This window comes from Larus michahellis, chromosome 3, assembly GCF_964199755.1.
Source record: "Larus michahellis chromosome 3, bLarMic1.1, whole genome shotgun sequence".
NCBI lineage: Eukaryota > Metazoa > Chordata > Aves > Charadriiformes > Laridae > Larus > Larus michahellis.
The window spans coordinates 69571616-69596958 of record NC_133898.1 but is presented as its reverse complement, the minus strand read 5'-3'; the positions used below and the strand labels follow the sequence as shown (position 1 = coordinate 69596958).

Genomic DNA, 25343 nt, shown 5'->3' with positions numbered 1-25343 from the left:
ACAAGGCTCAGGAGAGAAGTTCTTGGTGTACAAGATGCTGGCAGTACCCAAATCCATAGCTCAGGAACAGAGGCCAGGGAGCATAACAATAACTAGGCAACAAAAATATTATATGTAACCAGAACATTAAAATATTATATGTAATCAGATCAGAAAGCATCATCTGAAGTAAATGTGGTTCAGTGCTGGTGGATGTTCCCCTAGAAAGGGTAATGTTACATAATACTGTCAGAGAACAACCAAAAAGGCAATTTGTGGGTACTTGTCTGTGCCTTATCATCCCAGTCTAGCTCTGCCATCTTTTCATGCTTTCCTGGGTCTGAAGAGTGCTTGACAGAGCATCCTCAGGAAAGTGGTCATCACATCAGAGAAACATCTTCTAATAGCATGAAAGCACCTTTCTGAAACAGATCTCAAGTCCCTTTATCAACTGTAATTCATACATTCGTAACACCAGCAGTATATCTGAATTCACTTTGGTCTCACACTTGCTGAATTCTCTTTGCAAGTAAAATATTTTGGTTTAATTCAGTTGACAACAATGTCAAATGTGGGTCCCCTGCAATTTTGGGTAACAGCCATTTCTCATTTAAAAATTTAGCCCGTGATCCTTAAAAGCATCTAGTGGGAGTTATGTTTCCACAGGTATTGGAAAATCATATGCCTGTAATTCAAATGACAGCAAATGTAAACAATATTTGGAATGATAACAAATTATAATCTATTTCTCAGAAAAACTTTACATGACTCTGTTCAGACCCCATTTCTGCTCAGGAGGCAAGCTGACTGAAAATACCTCTAAGTAATATATATGTGCCTAATTACCACCCCATTCTCTGAGCTGACTCTTGATGGAAATCTAAGGCTACAAAGGCACAGCAAGGACGAGAGCCAAAGGCTGGGAATTGAAGTTCAGCAAACCTAAACTGAAGTACAATGGAAATTTTCTAACAGATGGGGTAACTGACCATAAGAACAGTTCATGGAGAGCTGTGATGAATTCTCTCCACCACTCACAATTCTTAAATCAGGACTGGATGTTTTTCCAGTAGATAGACCAAACAAGAATAAGTCAGAGAAAGCTAATGGCCAGGGTTGTAGCAGAGGTCAGACAAGAGGATACCAAAGGCCTCTCTCCTCCTTATAGTCTTTGAGTCTCCTAAATAAAAAGTTCAGGGTTTGCAGATCATAGCATAAATCCTATTCTATTTCAGGCTGCTTTCAAACTTGGGCAATGAAAGAAGAGGGAAAATAAACAGACGCTGCAAGACGAAATCATCTGAGTGATGAACAAAAAGCCCTATCCATGCATCAAGTGTGGCAGAACATCTTCCCAGGGGTCTCTCTTATCAGTGATCTGGTTTACTTTGGCCTATTTGTCAGTGGCAGAAAAAGAAAACAGCCCCAAATCCTGATAACTATATAGGGCTGATTCTATCATGCAGTGATAATGAATTTGAATAGCTCTATTAGAACAGCAGTGTGGCCTGAAGTATCCCTCCCCTTTTCATGGATGGTGGCTTTTCTGGGTTGCCCCTTATCTAACAGGAGAGTGTTTTTCCAGGGCACAAATTCTTTAAAAGCAGAGAAGTGTTAAGGGATTCCTTCCTTGCTTGACAGGGGTTACCTCCCCTCGATCATGACAATTCAATGGCTGGGGTGGCTTAACTCCAAACCAGACCTGGGGAATGGTCTGATTTTTTTAAAAAAGCAAGAAAAGGGAAATCTTTCTCTGTTGTTTTGAAAGCAGGCATTATGACAAATCTGGTTGGGAGCACAGCCACCCAAACAGTTGACTCATCACAGTGGAGCAGACCGTGAACTCTGGCACTGCAGGGAGGAGGATGGGAAGGAACTGCAAGGCAAAGAGGGTGATGAGGATGTCTTCAAGTGGGTCCACCACCACAGGGTTTGGCATGCGGAAGAACCATGTCCAGGGTTGCAAAATGCACTGCTTTATAAGGGTTCCCTTGGAGGAAGGCTCATTTTAGACTTTTGTGGAGCCTTAAAGTCTGATGGCTCATGGCCCGTTTCATTTGTTGGTGTTTTCCTGTCATAAATTCCCCATCGTGCATTTTCTGAATGAGAAGGACTTGCTCAGAAATGTTAAAAAGGGCAGGAGAAGACAGGGATGTTTCACCCAGCTCCCTGACATGCCTGAGGAACTGTGATGTTTATGGGGGCGTTTGGGAGGAGAACTCTTGGAAGACAGATTTCTGAATGTCCCTTAAGTACTTGCTAGCAGATAAAAGGGAGAAGGAAGAGGAGATGGAATTTTACGCTACTTGGAACTGCATTTTCAGGATCCTTTTCACTATTTCCTCCCCAAATGTAGTATCTCCCTTGAGCAGTGAAGACTTTTAGTAGATTGGTGCCATAAGCAGGCACCAATCTGAAAGCCTTTTAAAGATCAAAATGAAATCCATTGATTGCAATGGAGAGTTTTGCATGAGTAAACTCCAAAGAAATTCAGGATGCGATTGTGTCTTTGTGTCAGATATTGTATAAAATTACTACAGGAGTCCTCATTAGACAAGCTAAGATGGAATAAATGGGACAGAAAGACACTGGATAAAAAGAAAACTTATTGTTACACTTATTTTGAGAGGGGAAGATAATGTGTAATGCAGCTATGCGTGATTTACTCATGATAATATCGCAAATGTCTAGGCATTAAGATTTGAACCTATATTCCTTAAATGCCAACACAGTGCCAGAACCACAGCACTTACACTCAGGAAATTTTCCAGGAATGGTAGATTGACCTCATTACATTTTAATCGCAAAAATGACGAATTACAACCCACTATTGGCACCAAACCTTCAGACATGTCCACATGAAGTTTGAGTTCACATCAACCCTTGAAATATTGCCATGGTCTTTGGTGGGAGTAGGTACATGCAATTAGTCTAGTACCCTGTGTCTAATGGTGCCCTGTCTCTTAGGTGTCAGAAGAAGGATTAAAACCACCTATCAGATAACCAGTCAATTATCCAGTCTTTCCTGTGTCCCAAAGGGGGTTTATTCTATGCTGTAAAATATGAGGTTGGATTACCATTACCATGATCTCCGTTTGCATAGTTACAGATGTTGCTGATGGTCATAAAATTATCTAGCTCTTTTAAGAGTCCAGCCACAATATATTATCTTGATGACCACTTACGGCAGTGAACTCCACAGATGAGCTAAATGCTGGGAAAAGCGGGGATTTCCTTTTATAGGGACAAAATTTACTACCTTTTAATTTTATTGGGCAGGGCTATACCTTTCACAGTTTAGATTACATGAAAAGGTATGTCTCATTTCTCTGCTGGATCAAAAATAGTTTCAGAAACTATAAATACAGTTTGATTATCAGACAAAAAACTGCACTCATTTGCCAAAGCAGAAACCAGAATGAGACTTATAGCTCCTCACATGCTGGTCTCCTCCTGGAATGGGTTTGCATCTCCGACACCAGAGCCCCCCTTCCCTCTCCCCCTGACCGCCATCCCCCCTGCCTCCAACCTTTTGCTTGTCAGCACTAAGCTCTGTCCAATTATTCACCTTTTTGAAAGTGATTTATTTTCAGGATAACCTAATAATGTCAAAACCAACACTGTTATGCTCTGTCACCCACCAGGACGGGGCAGAGAGGGAAGGGGATGACCATATTGATTGACTTTGCCTTGCACATTTTACCTGACGGGCTGATGAATTGTACAGCCAACAACTTAGGAATCATTTGGTCAGGTTATCGTAAACAACTCCCTTCTACTCCTTCACGCTTCCTAATAACATCACTCTATAGCAGTTGCAGCACTGTTTCCTACCTCCTCTTTCAGAGGTAATTATTTTTTTCATGCGGTTCCGTCTCTGCTGGTAAGGCATTATACAAGCTGATTAACGTTTTGTGCCACTGAAGCAATTAGGTGGAGTTTGTCAGATCGTTTGTTTGTCTTCCAAAGGTTTTCTTAACAAAAATGAGAGCCCTCTTTTTCATCTTACAAGGGACTGGTTAAGTCTCAACTCTAAGACGTGCAAACGGGGAGTTTTACCTCCCAAAGAGGTGCTGTGGGAAAATCAAGGGCTTGCAGAGACATGGTGCTTTCTCTGCTCCTGATTTCCTCCTTGGAAGGAATAATTTCCACCACTGGCACAACCTCAGTCCATCTCTACCACGTGTGTTACCTGACTGATGCTGACAGAACCTAACTCAAGGCTGTTTACTTCTCTTTTTTTTTTTTCCTGATCAGTGCCCCCCAAGTTGTTGAGGGGTGAGCTGCAGCACAAACGATGCTCACTTCCCAGTTTGAACGTGGCATGTGGAGGAAAAGCTTGCTCTCCGCCTGCTCATGGCTGTGCTAAAATCAGGCAAGACTCTGCACAAATATATGTGTTGCTTTTCAAAAAAAAAGTAACTGCTGATGAAAAAGGGCTGGGAGAAGTTACTAATGTTACATTCATTTAAATATACAAGCAAAATCTCATGAGCTCTTGTTCCGTGACTCTGTTAATTCCTTCTTTGGTGCAACAGCCAATTCGCACAGTGGCAAGAGTGTCCTTAAGGCTGCATGGGTATTAAGGGCTTGCAGCTCCTGGAGAACATGGAGAGATCCCTGTGCTCTGTTTTAAGTAGGAGTCAGCAGATGACTTGGGATAATCTAATTTGTGCAAGGAATATATTTCATTTACATTTTGCTCTCAGAAAATGCAAGAGCACAGTAAACAACATCTTATCTATACTCATATATTCAGCTCAGTTCCATGGAGTTTTGCCATTGACTCAATTGGAACAAGATCAGTCCTTAATCATTAAAAAAACACATTTTTACTCTTGTTCTCCTGCTCTTTATGCAATATATTATGTCGGAATGGAAGAGACTTTTTTAAGATGTGAACAAGCGTTTTGGCATATTCTGCAGGATTTTGGATGACAAATTGCCCACTCTATAGCAAAATCTTACATGCAGCCATTTTGTAAAAAAATCTTTTATGGGTTCTTTTTTTCAGTCATGGACAAAAGAATATTTGTTTCCTGACCTTATTTGTTTATTATTTTTTATTTAAAAGATTGAAAGAAGAAAAAAGTCAGCTATTCTATTTGTTTCCTTCATGAGGACAATTTAAAAAGACAAAGTTTCTTAAGTGAAATTCAGTTCCAATGCAATTATAGAGATAATATATTAGAGAAATAAATCCTTGTTATTTTATCCTTGCACTTAGCTTCATTAAACTTACATAAAAGGTAGGATTACCTATTTTATATAAGTAAATAATCTTAATTGTTTTCTCCAATTATCATCCTGGAGGTATTGCCTATATTATATGTTACAAGGCTAAATGAGGAAAAGAACATCTAAAATGTCACTTTAAAAGAGTGCTTACTTTTGGTCCTTTCTGAAGAACTCCTTCTCATGTATCCCATATGACAATTAACAAAGCTCATTATATTGCAATACAATAATATAAAGCAATTTGTTGGTTATCAAGTGTATGAACAGCCAGAGAGCACAAATAAAAAACAGAAGATAAACTGTCAAACCAAGAATTTCCTGACCAAATTCCAAACACTGATCCACTTTTTATTGCCAACACGATTCCCTAAACAAATGAGGAACCATCACAGATTAAACACTTCGGCCTTTCTGTTTGCACATAAATTATATCAGACAGTGCTTTTCAATTAATTGTTTTACCTGGGAATGGTTCCTGATGCACTCACTCAGGCACTACCACTGAAAGATGCTTCTTAACTTTACTAGGCCTTTTCGTATTAGCTATTAGCCTATCTGAAAGGGTGTAACCAGTCTGATCATCACGAACACTCTAGGTCATGTTAAATTGCTCTCTTTCTCTTTGCTGATCTGTGAGCAGAGGTACCTGCCCAGCAGCCCGTTAACCTGACACAAATTATCAGACAAGGCTACCACAACGGGAGGAGGAAGCTGAGGAAATGTGTGGGTTAGCAATCACCAAGCCTATTAAACTGCTCTGCAATCCCACCCTTCGGATTCACAATTTCTCATGTTTTGGCTTGACCAAGAGGCAGGTTGGTAAAGCAAGAGGATCTGTGGGGGTGTGAAAGGGATGACCCTGGAAACAAAATATTGGTTTTACATCGCAGGGTATCTGTTACAGGAGAATTTCCTCTGGCGCCAGCAGGTATTTGAGTAGGCATCTGGATGGATCCCAAAGGGGGGAAGGAAATGGAGAAGGAAGTTTTTAGAGGGGATCAAGATGTTAAGCCTTAAGACTGTTTGAATAACCCACAATGATTACCCTGCAAGGTTTTATCTGTGTGATGAGTTTTGGTGGTGATGGGGTTTAGGGTTGATTTTTTTTTCTTTTCTTTTCTTTTTTTTTATTTTTTTGTGTTGGTGGAGAGTTCCAGCCAAAAGTGCAGAAGGGCACTAGTGAAGGAATGCAAAGTCCATCCCCAGTCACTGATGAGGAAAATGATCTGATCCATAGCAGCCTCCTTTTCTCTGCACTGAGCACACTGATCATACACATCCTGAGAGCTCTTTGCTGTATTCCCAGTGCTTTTTAAAACACTGTCAGAGGTTTTGGTAACTGCAATCACAAAATATTACAGGCTGGATTGATAGAGTTTTACTCTGAAAGCAAATTTTGGCACTTATTTGTTCCCCTTGGGCTTGGGTAAGAAAATCTTCCTTGGGGGTCTGAAGGCTGATTCATTAAATCTGAGCTGTCTGCTGAAGTGCTCAGTAAAAGTGACTCTGATTTATTTGGATTTGTCACTATAAAGGTCTCTGGAGACAGCTATTTATCCTATGGGATTCTTGACAAATTGGCCAAGTGGTCTGGGCAGTCCAGAGGGAGGATGGTCTTCTCTGACCCCTCACATGGCCAGAGAACAGGTAATCACTCCTCCGATCACAAACACGCACAGAAATCACATCATTGCCAAGACTTTTCTACCCACCCAGGAGCTGGTCATCCATGGCTTAGACAAGGACTCAAATCTATGCCTGATCTGACCGAAAGGCAAGTTTGAGATTAAAAGTATAGTCTCTAGCTATAGGAATGGGCAGGTAATGAAGAGCTCATGAGATGGATTTATGCTGATGAGGGTAAGTCCTGCTGAACTGGTGCCTGGCAAAAGCGTTTGTCCTGCTGCAGTCAGAACTTACAACATATTTGACTGTAATGCAGTTGGATCAATTTAGACCCTAACTTTATCAGCATAATTAACTCCCTCCCAGTAATGAGCACTAGTCAGGCATCCTTCTAACTGCAAAAGAGAAGAGATTGAGCATGGCAAAAAGCGGAGGAGGGAATCTGCTGCTGTTTTCTTATGATCCCACTTGTGTGACTTTCCCCATGCTGTAGTGTATAAGGTGGTGTAGTGTCTAGTGTCAGTTCTTCCCTTTAATTATCCGCTAGCCTGCCTGAGAGTTGTATAAACACATTACGGTCACTTGCAAGTAATAGATACTGCAACTGCATTCATCTTTCCCTTTTAACTCTTTCTGTCTGTCCTGCCTTTTGTGCTCCTCTGCATTTTATCAAACAGTTCAATAATGTGCACTTTTATTCAGAGCTGACTTAAGCTACTGATCCATTTATAGTTGTCACAGGGAAATAAGCACCTTTGGGTCATGATTAAGGCCACTTAAGATCTACATTGCCTCTCACATGTAGATGGAATAAATTCAGGATGCCATGCCAGAAGTATTGTTCCAAATGACTGGAATGGAGGTGATAAGAAAAATACAACTAAAGGGAAGTGCAGGAAAAACCTGGGAGAATAACAGCCCGCCTTGGAGTTGGCTTGCCGTTACTTAGGGATTTTATCCTCTTGGCATACAGGTCTCCTCCCTGTTCACACCCGTGGGGTGAAAGAGATGTTTGACTGATGCCATTATAGTAGTGCAGGCCTGAAATGTTCAAACTAGAGGAAACCAAGTTCAGTGGCATCTGAAAGTTGCGGGGGGGGGTATAAAACACAGCGCAAGGGGGAATTCTGCAGCAGCGACTGTCGTTTGCAAGGGATGCACAGGGATGAGCTGGTCTCAGCCTGTCTAACAGCAGAGGATTCAGGCCCCGAATGAATCATTCCAGATTGCATTCAATGTAAAAACGGGGTGAAAGAAGCTAAAGTTCATGTTACAACCTCAGAAAGAAAGACCATAGCCTTTTAAAAGGCACTGAGGGTGGGGGTGAGTCCTGGAAAGGTAACAGCAATGGTCTCTTTACTCTGCTTGGTGGTTGGATGACTTCAACCCGGGGGTTTTGCCTGGCAATCTGTCTTGCTAAAAGTCAGGGTAAGATAAACTGTACTCTGTCTCTGATTTCTGCAAGAAAGAAAACAATTGAACGACTGGTCATTCATCACCGAGCCACCCTCCCCCCTCTCCAACACCTTGTATAGGGTTGTATATCCTGGAGCTGTTTAGCTTTCTTCATCCATTTCTTAAAAGGAAAACAAAGAATTTCAAGTAGCAAGATATGTATTTTACAACTTTCCTGTAATAAAAATAGTTCAGAATTGGAAGGGGCACACCAATAAAGAAATTACTTGGCTATTATTGCAGTTGCTATATTCAACATACGTATCATCACATGCCCCATGCTAAAGTAACTTTAGTTTCAAAGGACCTCCTTTTTCAGCCCTGTCTCTGCAATTGTGCTCATAAATACGTTTACCAATTCATAAAAAAAAATGCATTCATTTTTGTATACTGAGGAGCTCAAACTCAGCTCAGATGCAGCTTATGGACTTACAAATGTGTGCTTTTACCATTCAGTTGTGGAAAGTGAAGAATATTATTTGAGAAGTTCATTTAACAGCTCGAGTTAAATCAGTTATTTAAATCGTTGAGAAACAACCTCACATGAAACAACAAACTGCAAAAATTACAAATCTGCTGTGAGACAAGCAGACTGAAAAGGGGAAGGGTGGCATACAAGGATGGGAAACAAAAGTAGTCGGGATATATGGCAGTAGGAAAAAGAAGTACCTCAGGTGAGAAGAAATAGCTAGGCTCGCTCTGATGAGATGAATGCATGCTCTGCTATCAGGGAAGGAAATGAAGCTAACAAATCCAGGTACGTGCTGCTTGTGGTACAAAGCACTCCACTTCGGGTGCTGAGCCTGCCTGACTGCTTCCAGCACCCATACAAAGAGATGCTTCAGAGTACGTTCTCTTGCACACAGCTACCGCACAGGTAAGTTCCGAGGGAGTCTCAGAAACCAGCAAGGTTGAGGGAGGGAACTCAAAAAGAGGACACCAAAAGAAGACGGGCATAAAAGCTGACTTCTCTGCAGACCCGTCTCACCCTGAGAGTCTGCATTGGCTCTTGATTCAAGGAAGTGAGACCCTTCATTGAAGAGACAATTAGTTACAAAAAGGCATAAAGAAGCCTAGTAATGGATTTTAATTCTCCTAAGGGAATCGTGTTTTTACTGAGGAAGGATTACAGGAAACCAAAGTAACACTTTATTTTTCTTCACAGAGAGCTTGGGGACTTCGGAGTAATTTAGTCAATGGTGATTTGCTACTTGTGCTATAGTGGATGGTACTTGTGGTCTGTTTATTAAACTTTCGTCTTGTCACTCATCACTAACATGATCAAAACTCATTGTTTTTCTTCCTATAAAAGCAACTTTTCTGTCTTTCAGAATTACTATGAGGTTGAGGGACGAGTGCTTTCATCTAAAATCAAAGTCAGGCAAGTATCCATTTTGTGAGACACATGAGCGTAAAAATGCGCCAATGTAAACATCAGGTATCTGAGTGAAAAATGTTAATTGGCATTTCAAGAAATGGGGAGACATCACAAAGATATTTTAGGCTTTCAACATATTTGTAGTATTCTAACATCAATCATTTTCTTGCAACCAACTATCAGGTTATTTATCTTAGCTACCCTTGGTATCCATTACCATAGGGCCTAAGGCCCTCATAACGTTTCTGTAGGGCAGGGAAGCGTTCTCCCTTTTTTACCACTGAAGAACTGGAGCAGAAGGGATCCCTGCTTTGTGTTCACCTAGAAAGCCCATGACTTAGCAGAAGATCAATCCACATACCCCGGGGTTCTGGCTAGCACCTTACTGAAAGAAGAGTCTGTCTCTTTTAAATTAGCCCAGTTTGCACTTCATTCATTTCCACCATAAATCGTAGAAGCATGGCTGTGTTACACATATCACTGAGCCACTAGCTGCAAGACTAATTCCACCAACACTTAGAAACACAGGAACAACCTAGGGCTTGCATTCCAAAAAGGTGAGCCAGGACATGGAGAGAGGAGAAATAAAAAGACTACGTGGTGTATTGCTATGGGTGCTGCATCAGGCAGTTCACAGAGGCTTTACTTGGAATGGCTTGTTCTTCAGGACAGAACACGGCTCTCATCCTGGGAAGCCCAAGCTAGCCCCAGTCTGGTGTGCACTGGCACCCAATGGATGTTTGTATCTTGAATCCCCTTGAAGCCCCTGTGCTCGAAAAGATTGGCTAAGCAGCTCCTCAGTGAGGGTTTTGCATATATGGAAAGCCTTTCTGAGGAATTCATCCACAATGTTGAGAGAAAACTTGTGGATGCTGTCTCACATATATATGTCGTCTCTTCCACTCCATGGAAATTTCAGTCAATACAGCTCATAGTGATCACACATACATCTTTGTTAAGTCCTTACAGAGTAGAGATCAAGATATTTTTGCCACCAAATTTTGGTATATAGTAAATGGCATGGTATATGATGTCTGGTAAATTTGCTATGTAATCCAAATGGCCTGCATGACAAAGAAAGACTTTCCTTATTTTGGTTCAAAATTTGGCTAATAAGAGATCTATGTGCAGGGTAGAACAAGCTGAAATGATACGGAGATTGAAATAAGGCATCAAAATGAAAATCTTTCAGCTAGCCACAAAATACTTTGTTACTGTTTCAAATCAGGAGGTTCTGGATAACATATCTCTCTTCACAGCCATCATCACATCTAATCTTAAACCATATGCAGATACATATCTGAGCCCCATAGCATTATTTCTAAAAAAAAAAAGGCTGCTTTAATGGTTGGTCTTATCTTGCCAGCAGTTTTTAAGACTTGGCCTTTCTGCTTTGGAAGGACTCGGAGCAGCTATTAGGCGTTGTTTTCTATTTCCCCTCATTGAACTGCACAAGCATGCAGGGCCTACTAGTCCTGGCTCATAGAAGGTCTGATGGCTCGTCTCTTTGTTTTCCTCCTTTAACCAGCTTTCCTTCTGGGTTAGCCACACCCCCAGTTAAGAATCAAAAACTAGGCAGTGTGAGCATCACCCTGGATCTGTACACTCAAAGGAGAAGAGAGGAGCAAGGACGGAAAAGAGAGCAAGACTGTCTTCACAGTCCACGCTTGGGGCTTTTTCTCCCCTTGCTTCTGTAGTTTCAGTTCTTTGGTACTTTCTCAGCCTCATAGGACTGCAACCTACATTTATGGTCTTCTTCTAATGCTATCCCCTGGTTCATTTTTAAAGCTATTTATTTCCTCCAAATTACTTAAATAGACTTTTATTATGTGCTTTTGCAATACCACTTTCTAAAACAACACCATTTTCTATACGTATTACGAACTACGATACGCACCATAAAACCAGAGGACTGCACTGTGGCAAAGTGCCATGACCCCACTTTGGGGATGTTCCAAGAGCTCTGAGAGCCGCAGTTTGTGAGGCATGTATAAGGCCTGTCAGAGTCAAAAGAAATGCACGGTGACTGTGGTCTTTCTGTGTCACTTGAGTAGGATGTGTAATCTGCTTTCTCCTTTGCTTTGCCAGCTAACATTCACATTTAAGACTCATCCGCAACACGTACTATCTTCAGCTAACTACTGGGTTGGGTGAATCCCTATGTGCAATCTCATATGTGGATAGCTGAATATTACCAGTTTGATGTTTTATTATATCCGTAGTTTGGGCCCAAATATTTTTCCAGCTATGTATGGTCACTTCTGTTGATATCTGATATCACTGTTAGGCATATGCATTTAAAGGTTTAAAGGTTTAATGTGGCCACCTATCAGAGCTGGTAAAATGCAAAGCCCCCATGACAAATGGAGTGCAGGGAGTCCAACAGCACAAACTGTGGACAACTCAATCTGTAATAGCGTAAAGGAGCCCACAAAGACTCTGGGTCCCAGCACGTGACATTTCATTTGGATAGGAACAGAGGACATAGGCCGACCTACTGCATTTAATGATGGATGCTGTGGGAACCAGACTTTCAGAAGCTGTGAGCACTTGAATAGGAATTTCAGAAAATCTTCATCTACATGCACGCATATCATGCCATAAACCGTAGAAGTAATAAAAGCTCACCCGAATAGTTGACATTCTTCCTGCCACTCCCCTGTGAAGTGTTCTTCTTTTCCAAATTTCTTTGTGAAGCAAAAATCTTTTATTTTTCAAAACTTTATCCAATGTGCTAATTATTGGAAAGCAAAAGAGAACTTATTTCTTATCGACAAATTTCATCGTGTCTTAAAGCCACAAAAATGCAAAAGATTAGCCAACAAAGAAACATCACGGAAAGAGATACTCAAAACAAAACAGTTATGTCTGCAATTTAATCCTTCAGTGATAATTTTGCATAAGATATATTGGCTTTTTTGCATATTTCCCTTTTGACCACTTCATAAAAGACTCTGCAGTTTACAATGTCAACTATCTAGTAATATTTCAGAGATGCATCCTGGAAGCAGTGGATAGTAACAGGCCCTGCAGTAGAGATGGAAGAAGATACCTCTCCTCATTGTCCATGAGTCTCCTTTTATCCAGGAATAAATGTGCATTATAAAATAAACATGACTCAGCCACTTAGGTTTGCTTCCTACAAGCATCCAGCAAAAGGAGATTCACTTGCGTGTCTCTGTACAGTTAATTGAAAGCTTGGGCTCAGTGCTCGTGTCGAGGATTAGCTGTCTTATTTCTGCTTCGACAATTTCTAGAGCTTACAGACTTCTTGTTTCCGGTGTATTCAGCTTCTAGATGACAGATTCTTTGCAAGACATTGCTTAACACAGGAGCAGTACCAGAAACCCTCACCAGAGACCTGCATAGGAGGTGGAAGTGAGTCACACCAGGATTTGATGCATCCTTCATGTTTAGGACACTGCCCTTGTTGTTAGCATCTCTCTTAGGCATTAGGATATTTAACCATGACTTCGTTTCTCCAGAGGCAGAGGCAGCTTTTTCCATTCTTGTTCATACAGTCTGTTTTACTCTGTGAGCAGCCTGGATGATTTTTATGAAGCTACTCAAAGGAAAAGGTACCAGATGGCGTAAGTCAGGGTGGTAGAAATCATCCAGTTATTACAGGTACAGGTACTCCTTGCAGTAGATGAGAGCACTACTTATATGTGTGACAGATTTTGTCATCAATGTGACAAAAAGGATTTTGGATTTCATGAAATATTTTTTCCATATCCACTAAAGAAATTTTTTTTGGATCTCCATTCCCCAGAGTTTCAATCTTTTGGAGTTTGTGACATTTCAAGGTTTAAAAAGTCACATGAAATGGAATTATGGCTGCTGCATAACTTTTTACATAAATTGTCTGCAAACAGCAGTTTATTTCCTTTTAAATGTTCTAGCCTGTAATCAGTAGGACTGAAATTTTTCCATTCTAGGTATCAGCAAAATTTTCAGATCTTTCTAAATGAAAACAGAAGGAAATATTGTTGGGATTTTTCCCTGACAATAAACTATTACAGAAAACAGTTTCTCAAAAAGTTCTGATTTCTCAGGGCTTTGAAGCAATACCTTGGGATTTCTTGGGGAGGGGTATCACACTGGTATCACATACAAATATGTGCCTCTTGGGCCAGTTCTCCAGGACAGCCTTTTTACTGTCTTGGCAGGGACATTATTTTTTCTCTTTGTGTATTGTTTTATGTTATTTATCACAATGTCTTTTACCTTTCAAACCAAAATGGTGACTAGAAACAGACACACAGCACTGGAATGGAGTCGTGGGAGGGTTTCAGTGCCCTGGTCCTTCCAAAAATCTACCCCACTGTTACAAACAATTTTGATCCATTTCCCCAGCACTGTCCATCCTCTACAATGGACAAGACAGAATCCAATCACAAAAATATCACAGGATTATTATATTAGTATTATATTATTACTATTAGTATTATTCATATATAATAGTTTATTATTAGTATTATTTCACTTAAGGTATGTAAAAGTATGCTTCTGAAGTCCCTCCACCATTTTACTCAGTTTCCAGGTGAGACAAAGGGTGAGCAGGAGAAATCTCAGTGCACCCAACTTTTTTTTTTTAATTGCAACTTGAAAACATTAATCTGGTTGTACTTTTATTCCTGATTCTCAAACCTGACTGAACATGATCCATGATCAGCTAGCTGCCCATGAGTGACTTCCTTGGTTATTCTCCAAATATCGGAAAACACCTGTATTATACTTGGGTGAAGAGTTTTAAAACCAGCTACTGATTATGTTTTCCTCAGTTGTGGGTGATCTGAGGTTTTTCTTGGGTGACTGTTCAATGCACAGTGAAAATATGGTGCCTTGATAAATGACAAAGAACATCAAAAAACAAAAAAAAAACAAGCAAAAAAAAACCAAGCCATGCCACGCAAAATCATGAGACACTTGCAGAAATCTTGGCCTCAAGTTCTAAAGCTGTTCTCAAATTACTGTGTTATTCCAGCCCAGGGGAGGGAGGGCTGGAGGCATAAAAAGTGGGGCTTTTTTTCCAGGGGGAAATCTGTAACCTACCATAGACCAGCATAAGCCTATGTGTGACATGTCCCCTGTCTGACACCCTTCAGACCAGGCATCCCGAACCTCTGCCCTCAGCACCCCTGGTATGTCCTAAATGACCTTATGGTTTAGTGGGTCTCAATTAGAAGCAAAAGAGAGATGCACTTTCCTGTGTAGCCAGAGCAACATAGAGGAGAAAGTCATCCACAGATTTATACTGATGTTCCCCATGCCAGTATTTCAACTTCCTTTTTAAAATATGAATGAAGAAGTGAATGTACTGGAAAGGCCAAAAGGACTTTAGCTCCATCTGTCTTTCCCAGCCAGTTATTAACCCTGTGGCTGGTCTGTGGTCCCAGTTATTTAACTGGAGAAGTAAGTGGCCACACCATCCCCACGGTGGCTGCAGCCATCCCAGCTTTACTCTTCCCACAGGATTGGATTGGTCTCCAACCCATCAGTCTCTATCCCAAACCAGTGTTGCAATTCAGAATGAGAGTCAGGAGGACTGGGCAAGGCAATTCAGGTGAGGGGAGAGGGACTGAAACTGGGAGCCAGATTAGGGGTACAAACCCTGGGCTTGACAGGAAGATATAAGAAAGCAGGAAGGTTGGAAAAGGAGAGGTTCAACTCATGTAACAAACTAATAAGGAACCCAGAGATGAGAGGATACAGCTTGTTAGGTCTGCCCATGCTGACCCCTTTGAGAGGAAAAAAGGGACGATTATGTTGTTAAAAAAGTGTGTAAGAGTCTGTATGCATAAAGGATTCAAAGTACATTATACTACGTGTATGTGTGTATATATATAACACACAAAATAATCTCCACAGAATTAGTACCAAAATGCGTCCTGTGTATAGTCTGTATTAGATCGATTTTACTGGCTCTGAGGACTTGAGAACTCAAAAACGTATGTAAGTTGGTAAAAGCTACAAATGTGTGGCAATTCTAAAGACTCGTAAAACACATGTATGCAAGCTTGACTTTCAGAATGCACATTTAACAGCATACTAAAGGAATTTTTAAGAAGCTAGATCGTTCCTTCTGCTTTTTACAACAAATTTTTAGAAATTACTAAAGTAAAGTTAAAAATAAGTGATAAAAAGGTTGTGAGTATATACTTTTTTTGTTGTTTTGTTCTTCTGGGAGCTTCTGATGCTGAAATTTTGATGGGATTTTGTGCTCCCTGGTCATTTGTGCTTAGAGACACATGCAACTTCAACTTGGTTTTCTGTCATCCTTGCTCCAGTAAGAGTCTTGTCTTTCTAACATCAATCACTTGGACTATAAATCTCTGCAATGGATATGGCCATTTAAATCTCCACCTGCACAAACAACAATCAGGCCTAGAAAATAAGGAGGCTCATAAATCTCCACGCTGTTGATTAGTAATATTTTGGATCTGCAATGAGGATGTTATGAAGAAAAAAAAAGAAAAAAAAGCAAAGCTAATTCAGTAATTAGGACTGATATGCTGACAATCTGTTTAGTTTATACACAGAGAAAACACAAACAGGGCACAGTTAACATAACATGACTTTAGAAGTTAGTGAATCCCCAAGAGCCCAGGGCTTGGAGATATGATATCTTAATGTACTTATCCTATTGTGAGTGGGAAGGTGTTATCTTCCAGCCAAACGGTAAAGAGCAGGTTTAAAGTTCAGATCTGCCTTTTTTTCTTCTGGCTTACGTGAGCCAAGGAACAAAGATGGATCAAGAGATAGGAAAGACTTCCTTGCTAGTTATCAAAAATGACACTCTGCCTCCTACTGAAACTTTAATCTGCAGACAGTACACAGTACTTGGCAAAGATATCAGCTTGGCCCTCCACAATTTTTGTTTATTTTTTGTTTAGCGTCATGCGGAAAACCCGATGTGATGCTCACACAAATCAGTAAGAAATTTTCCTGTGGCTCCATTGACCTTGGATTAACTCTGAACCCACTGCCATGCCACAGTGATATCTCAGGCTGTGCATTTTTGCCCAGAGCTACTTGAATCCTCAGGTAAGCAGCTGAATAAATGGCTCCTGCAATCAGATCTGTCACTGTGTCCAGAAAGGTCCCGTGCGCAGATAGTGACCAGTCCTTTAGTCCCCTGTGTTCAAAACCCAGGCTGCTGGCGGACCCGTGAGGTTTCAGGAAGCGTGCGGGGAGGGAAGGAGCCACAGGAGCAAGTTCATGCTTCACTGGCCTCTTTGGGCTCCACAGGGGGGTTCGAGATTTTATGCAGAGAGGAAGAAGAGCTAGGCCAAGATTTACTGCCTTTAAAAGCCTGCACTGCAGAGACTGAATACATAAAGATCGTAACTGCAGAACACGTCTGCTCATTCAAACTACGCAGCAACCTGCTCATTCACACTAGTGGTAAAACAGCCAGGGAGGTTTGGCTTCAGTGGTTGCAGAGTACAGCCTGATGCCCTCACTCCCACTGCTCCCACAGAAGGGGCCTTATCTTGCCTTGTTATTCAGGCAAAACTCCCTGACTTCTGAGCATGCACAAATCAGCTACATGGGTGTAGCAAAATGAAATGCTGACATCTGCTCTGCAACAACACGCTGAGAAAAGTTTTTTTTTTTCTGTGCGATCTCTACCATCCAATACCCCCCCTCCCTTCTCCTTCACTTCAACCTACACCCCTGCCACCCCATCCGCAGCCACGCTGACCCTCCTCGGTGGCACGGTGCTCTCCCTCGGCTCGATGGGGCTCTGCCCACAGCCAGGATCTCAGCCCCCCAGCACACCTGCGGACTGGGCAGCCTCCAGGACACTTACGGCTGGGGGCACTCAAAGAGTGAGAGGGGATCGGGACTTGTCCGAGGTCACCCAGGAAGGCTGGAAGAAGTCAGATTCTCCTGCCTCCAGCCCCTGGGCTGTGACAGTGAGGTCCACGCTGCCGGCCGGGCAGCAGAGTGCTCTCTTCCTGGAATACACTAGTAGCTGGACAGGATGCGTTTGCAAATATAATCATTCACAAATCTCCCCCAGATTAGGTTACAGGACAGCGTTTTGACGGCACGCATTACAAAGCTCCGTGGAAGCCTTGGCTGGTGGATCTGCTGCTCGCTCCGCTCATGACCCATTTTGGCTTTCTTCAAGAATCATGACACCAGCTGCCTGGGTCATCTAGGAGGCAGGGAGGGGGAGAGCAACCCTGGGCTGGAAAGGGAAGTGGGGAAGGAGAAGAGGAGGAGGAGGAAGGGGGAGGATAGAAAGACAGAGCCGGGGGAGAGAGCGAGCAAGTTGCTTTGCTCCAGTTGTGAGGATTTGAATCCCAGTTCCGAGCTCTCGGCAAAGGCTTGCCGGGATACCTCATTCCCTGTCCTGTGCAAAGGTCTGTGATTGGGGATGTGGTGTGCTCAGCGGGCAGGGCCCCTCCCCTGGGCTGGATCCGCCTCTCTTATCCCCCAGATAAATTACTAGTGTCCTCACTAAATTCCTCGGCTTTCTCTCTCTCTCCCTCTCTCTCCCTCTCTCACACGCGCTCACTCCCTCCCTCAAACACGGGCAAAGCAGGGTTGGGGGGCGGGAGGGCGGGGATCCTCTCTGGACTGGTATTGCGCCTTAGTGCTGGGGGGGGGAGGGAAGGGGAGAAAAATACTGGTGCCCCTTCTCTCCTCCACCGCCTTGAAGTAGATTTGAAGAGCTCCCCTTCTTCCTCCCCCCCTCCCCCTTTCCCGCTGGTCCTTTGGCATCTTCCAGACCATGTCCACTGGGTCCCTCAGTGATGTGGAAGATCTGCAGGAGGTGGAGATGCTGGAGTGCGATGGCCTGAAAATGGATACTAACAAAGAGTTTGGGGCGTCCAACGAGAGCAACGAGGAGGGATCCAATGGCGAGAATGGATCCCCTCAGAAGGGGAGAGGGGCCTCGGGCAAGAGGAAAAAAGCTCCCCCCAAGAAGAGCCCTTTAAATGGAGTGAGCCAGGAGGGAAAGCAGGTCCAGAGAAACGCTGCCAACGCCAGGGAGAGGGCAAGGATGAGGGTCCTTAGCAAAGCCTTCTCCAGGCTTAAGACTACCCTGCCCTGGGTGCCCCCAGACACCAAGCTTTCCAAACTGGACACCTTGAGGTTGGCCTCCAGCTACATCGCTCACCTGAGGCAGATCCTGGCCAATGACAAGTACGAAAATGGCTACATCCACCCAGTCAACCTGGTAAGTCACAGCCCACGGGGGCCAGGCACTCTATGTGGGTGTGCATGGGGAGAGGTGGGCGAGGAGCCGGTATGGGGCATTTGCGGGGAGAAACCTTTGCTGTGCTTCTCATAGAGTCTGGTGCCAGTGGGGTAGCAAGGGGTACTGTGTGAGGGGACATGCTCCCAGCTGCCCTACTGCCCTGTGCCCCGAAAGCTGAGCCTCCCATGCCCTATCCGCTGCTCCTGGCAGTCCCCTCCTGGGGACAGGCAGGGGCCACACTGGCCACAGATAGGCAGGGACAGGCTTTACTGCTCCAGAAATGCCTGAGAAATGTCAGCAGGTTGATGGCAGCTTTCTACCTGAAAGCAGGCGGTTATAGGAATTTGGGTAGAGAAAGGTATGTTTTAGGAAGGACCCAAGCCAAGGACACAGGATTTATTCTAATCCCTCTTCTCTATCCCAACATTTCCTGCCACAATAATCCTCAAACCCTAGCTTTTTAAAGACAGAGCTCTCGGGGCTCTGCACTCAGCCGCTCGGATTTGCTAGGTCCAGGACGTTTCTCCTACCCATCTAAACTGGCAAATGAGAAATAAATACCAGTGCAGACACCCCAAGGGGGGTGTCTGCCCTAGGCACACTCCACAAAGCCTCCCTGGGCTGCACGGTGTCCCTCCTGCTGCTCCCACCACTCACAGAAAGTTTTCCCGAGCAGCATAAGGTCTCCCCGCCCTACCCAGCCACCAGAAATGTCCCATTTCCAGCTCTAAAAATATGTGCAACTGATGCAAACCAGGGGTGGGCAAGATCTGCATGGGCTGTTTTTAGACATACAGCCTTTACGTTGCCCACACATACAGACCCTGCTGGATAAAGGGATGGCAGAGGGGATCTGGCGATGTTTCACTGGGGTCCACCTCTGCCTTTTGAGCTCTGGACTCTGGGGGAAAGTACATTATCCGCTGTGTCAGCTGATAAGGGCCTGGATGCTATTTTTTTGGCTAAAAACAAATTCCTCAGCACAACAACATGGGAAAAAATAAAGTAAAACAAAACCAGCCCCCAATACACGTATAACTCCCCACCCCACACACAGGCACACCAAAACTTGTCCCCCGAGCCACGGGAGGCCGGGGGGGGGGGGCGGTCAGGGGCTGCCGGGGCCACCGGGCGGCGGCGGCGGACCCGCGTCGGGGAGTGGGACGGCTCCCGCGGGGAAGAGCCCCCACGCCGGTCACGACCAAACGCGGGGGGCGGCGTGGCTTCGGCGGGATGCCCGCGGCGGCCGTGCAGGGGGCCGCGGATGTACCGGGGCTCCCTCCTCCCTCCCTCCCTCCAGCCGCGGATCAGACGCGCTCCGCCGCCCCGGGGACGCTCGGGGGGAGCCCGCCGCGGCTGGGAAGCGAAGCGGCATCAGCCGGCGGCGAAAGGCAAAAGGGTCCTCGCCGAAGCCAGCGGCGGCTTCCCCGGCCCGAGCCCCGCTGTGCGCGGCCAGAAGCGGGCTCAGGCGGCGGATGGCTGGCTCGATCCCCCGGGGCGCTCAGGAGCCGGACCCGCTGGCGAAATAAGCGTTGCAATGTGCATTTTTCCCTATGTAACCCCCTTCCCACCCGTGTCTTTTCCTGGCTACAGACTTGGCCTTTTATGGTAGCCGGCAAACCCGAGAGTGACCTGAAAGAAGTGGTGAACACAAACCGCTTGTGCGGCCCGACGGCATCCTGAGCCCCGGCGGCCGGGCCAGCAGCCTCCCGGCGCGGCCGGGCAGCGGGCGGCGGGGCGGGCAGGGGACACGCCGCGGCCCCGCCGCTGCCCCGGGCCCCGGACTGAGCGACGGGGAGAGCCGTTCTCCCGGCGCAGAGGAGACCAAATGTGCCCTAGCAAAGACTCCACCCCGAGAGATCCCAACTCTATTTAACTTTATTAAGTGCGTGTACAGTCGAGTGTCCTGCAACAAGAGCCTTGCTGGTCCAAGCGCTACTAGAGAAAAGACAGAGATCAAACAAAACCTACCACGCGTGTATCTTTTGTCTGAGACCTGTGAAATATGTAGATGCCTAGAAAAACTGACTTTGACAGTCATCTCTATGAAGTAATTCACCTTAAAGATATATAGATATATTTTCTTCAAGCAGGTTCTGCTCTATTTCTGTGAATAAACCTTCCTTTCCACTGAACACAGAGCGGTGTAATCTTCGTTTCCGACTCCCGGGCTCGGCGGGGAAAGGACCCGCGCCTCCTCCGCTGGCCTCCGGCCGCGCTCGCCCAGCGCCCTGCCCGGAGTCCGCCTCTCCGCCCCGGCCCCCGGGAGGGCTGCTTCCCCGGAGCTACACATACAGAGCAAATCCCTAGGGAAAGGGGTGGCTGGGTCCGCAGCCCAGCTCGCCGCGGGAGCTCGGCACGGCCTCGCAGCCCCGGCTCCCGGGAGCTGTGGCAGCCGCCTCCGCCGCCCCGCACCTCCCCGCACCGCCGGGACGGAAGCCGTTTAGCTATTGATGAAGCACAGTCGGACGGAGGATGCCCCTCTGGCCCCGGTCCTCGAAGCCGGGAATTTTTAACTTAAACATTTCCCCTCTATCGATCAGCGCGCCCGTGGGAGATGGGGCTGAGATAAACAGGAGTGCGGGGCGCTCCCCCGGCACCGGCAGCGGCCGCCGGCAGCTGATGCGCCAGATCCCACCGCGCTGTTTAATGTTTCAGGGTTATGACCGCACTGTTTACAAGACGTCTTCGGTTATTTATACTGTTATTATTAGCAGAGAGGCTTTAAATTTCCGCTTCACTTGCTCTTTCAATACTGTCCCCCGGTTCCGTTTGATACCTGGGTACTGTCTGGCCGAAAGCCGGAGAGAGGCAGCGGGCGCTGCAGAGCCGCCCCGGGACCGGGGAGGCATGGCGGCTGCCCCCCAGCCAAGCCCTCCGTCCCGGCCGGGCTGCGGGGTTTGGGGGCCGTGGCGCGGTGACGGGCAGCGCGGGGGCCACGGACTCTCCCGGGAGCCGCCTCCCCCCGGGCAACCCCGCGGGCGGGCGCGGAGCCACCCCGGCAGCCGTGCAGAGGCTGGGTGATGTTTCTTCTCATACTCCCCTTCCCCCCGAGACAACTGGGTGAGGAAGCGCAGCCTCCAGGCGACCCACATTCACCAGTCGGGTTCCTGCGTGGGCTAGGTTTAATTAAAGCAGCTCGCTGTGAGGCACGGGCTGTGCAAACATCTCGGCCCTCATTATGGAAAGGGCCAGGGCCTGCTCTATCCTCCTAATGGTTTAGGAAGGGGAGAGCTGTTTAATTGCACTTTTTCACAGCTTTATCTCCATCCTGTGCAATTAAAAGCTGACCTCCTCGCCTGCCATAACCATGTGCAACTTCACTGTCGTAAGCGGGCCTGCACCACTTGAGACACGCAGTTACACACAGGGGCTTGACTGACTTTACTGCCAAACACACCACCTTTAACAGCCACAGCTCATGCTGAAGAGATGAGCAGCTCTGGTAGGCACAGTTGAAAGGACTGATCTCTGCCACAGGCACTGTGAAATTCAGTGGGAACTGCCGTTCTCGTAAAGGGAGACAGAATAAAGCCCTCTGAACTTAAGCTAAGTGCAAATCACTGATACAGCAAATGCACAAATACCATTTTTACCACTTAATTTACCCACTGAATTGAAATTAACTGTTGGATTTAACCACTCAAAATCTCGACTTAAATCCATACTAACTAATGCCTGCTGGAGACTGATAGCAAATTGTTGTTTTCCTTCTAGAAAGCAGAAATTGACAGGCGTCTGAGATACGCATAAAATTAAGAGTTAAATTCTGAATATTCTCACACGTGCTGCTTTGCCACCCTGCTTTGCAGTGGTTACTAACTGTATTCGGTATCTTTGCCACCCTTTTGAGTTAGCTGTGTTCTGTGTTCATTTGCCACCTGAAACACAACATGGAGAAAGAGAAAGGAGAAATGCAGTAGTCCCCCATGAAATGTGAGGGACACAGCTGTAACCATGTGCCAAAAGCTGTACTGTAAGCGGAACAGTAAGAGGAGGCTGTAGACACCGTTATTTCTCGTGCTGCTATTCGCTTTATCTAGCCGTCGAGATTGCAAGCCTCTTGAGGACTACACTATTCCTCAAGCATCCTCCACCTTTCTCAGTCTTCACCTCTGAGCAACAGTTCAGCAACAGGCAAAAAGCAACAAGCAATAAAGAAAAGAAACCAGCAGTACGCAGAAAGGTAAATAAAGGCTTTACTCTGACTGTAAAACAATTAGTGGCTTTATCTTCATTTTGAAGACAACGAACCTAATTTCCACAGGTATTTATGTGCCTGGGAACCCTTGGTCCACTGACTTCTTCTGTAAGGGCACAGCCCTGACAGTATTAGCAGCTGGCTTCAACGACACAAGTTTCTTAGATGAATTACGAGTCCTACCACGTATCTCAGGAGAACAATGAGTGAAATTATTCTTCCCCACTGCTGAGCACAATTTTACAGAAAAATATTTGCAAACAGAAAATGTATGTTTAGTCTGACTGAAGCAATTGATTTTGAAAGGAATTTGATAATGTGCTACGGGAAAACAGGGAACTTTTAAATATTGATGTCAATGATTTTAAAGAAAATATTTTGTCTGCTTTCTTGCTTTTCTGTACAAAGTGATGCATTTTAATATTTACCAAAATATATCCCTTCCCCATGTGGAAACAAAGCTGACGATTTATCTTTCCTTATCTACATGGATGTAGATGCAGCTGCGTGAGTGTCTGTATACATTCCCTCCTAATAATGTCTGAACTCATTGCCTGATTTCAGCTGAATTTGACAGAGGTCTCAAAGATAACTAAATTGATATTTTTTTTTTTTTGGTGAAAACAGGCAGCTGAATAGAGAAAAGAAAAAAAAAATCTTTAAATTCTGCAACTAAAGGAAAGGTTTCAACATGAACTCAGCCCTTATCAGATACCAGAGCATTCAGAGCAGAGTGCTAACGGTAGATGGAATGGAGCTTCAAATGCTGCTTCACTCACAGGACACAAGCTTATGGACCTATGTGTTTTAAGATAAGAACTCTCTAAAAACAGTTTAGTCCCATCTGATTTCAATACTATTATTCTTTTTTTTTTTTTTTTGGAAGGAAACCCAGTTCCACCCAACTACGTCACAACCATTTTTCAGTTCAGCTATAGACTAGAAAAATCCTTTATTTGCAGAGCTGCACTCAGTGCTCAAGCTCTTGGTTTTGGTGCTCACGTTGTACTGCTTAGCAGCAATTTTCACAGTCCACAAAGTCTTCAGGAGCAAGCATTTGTCCATCCCTTACAGAAAATACATTTCAGGCTTATCTTATCCTCCTGCTGGGATAGAAATCTGCCAGCCTGAAACATCAGCATAGCAAGAAAGCCACTTTGCAGACACCTACACAATGCCTTGCTGTCCTGGGCACTGACTGGGACAGCGAGGCGACAGTCATGGTTGTGCCCCCAAGCTGCAAGGTGCACAAGAACAACATATGCTAGATAGCTTATCCCTTAAAGTGCCTTCGAGGTCGACATCCCCAGCTCACCTCAGACATGAAAAGCCACAGAAAATCTGTGTGGTTTCTTCTGTAGGGAAGCTGGTTTGAATCCCGGATACAATGACAGGATCCCAAGCACAGGTTTGTTTGAAGCATTTCTATTGGTAACCCCACAGTTGTGTCTGCCTGGAAAAAACATGCTTCCCTGTAAATTAATTGCCTCTATTTTTCAAAAGGTAATCCTTCCCAAAACCCCATTATCATTAACATTCATTATTAATTGTAGTAAAAAAAAAATATGCAAAAGATGTTACCTAATTGCAGGTAATAAGCTGCCTATAAGAGAACAAAACTCACATGTATCTGGTGCACAATCTGGAGGGTATAATCTAATAAAAGTGCAGGGTATTTCTAATTTATTGTTGGATATCTGAATGTAGATTATCACCCGTAGTCTCACAAAAGGGAAAGGTTTTCAAAAGAAATTTCAGTGACATTGAAATTAAATTCATTTTCAATGAAATTTAAATTTGTGGTGGCAAACAACAGAGCACTCTGTAATTTCCATGTATATACACACACCTAGAAAACTCTCCATACAGAATTTCTCGCACCAGACAGCGATTCAACTGTCCCTATTCATTGCTAGCTGTGTAGCACTGACTATTCCCGTATTAAGGCTGTGCTGCCAAATGCAGACCCACAAGGTAAACACAACTTTGTGCTCACTATTCAGCCGTGGACTGCTTCGTGTTCTTCAGCCCAGCATGCTTAATGGATGGGAAGTGGCACAACCTGTAATAATGGCTTTTTTTGTCTCTAGTGCTGCAAAGCTACTGGTGTGTTACATCTTGGTGAAATTCTGCAACCCTGAGACGATATAAGAGATCTGACCTAAAACTTATGCTCCAGGAGGGATGGGAAAAAAATGTGTTACTTTTGTGAGGATTGCTGTCAGCAGACTCCAAACCCAGCACAGTTC

The 25343-nt window shown here is 44.6% G+C and overlaps 1 protein-coding gene across 1 annotated transcript; it reads left to right on the top strand.

Annotated features, from left to right (window-relative positions):
- Window positions 1-18236: 18236 nt before the first annotated feature.
- TCF21 (transcription factor 21) lies at window positions 18237-23517 on the top strand. The gene is made up of 2 exons (XM_074578300.1): window positions 18237-18872; window positions 20487-23517. Exons 1-2 carry the CDS (start codon window positions 18423-18425, stop codon window positions 20574-20576), a joined length of 540 nt encoding a protein of 179 aa, XP_074434401.1. The 5' UTR covers window positions 18237-18422; the 3' UTR covers window positions 20577-23517.
- Window positions 23518-25343: the final 1826 nt, after the last annotated feature.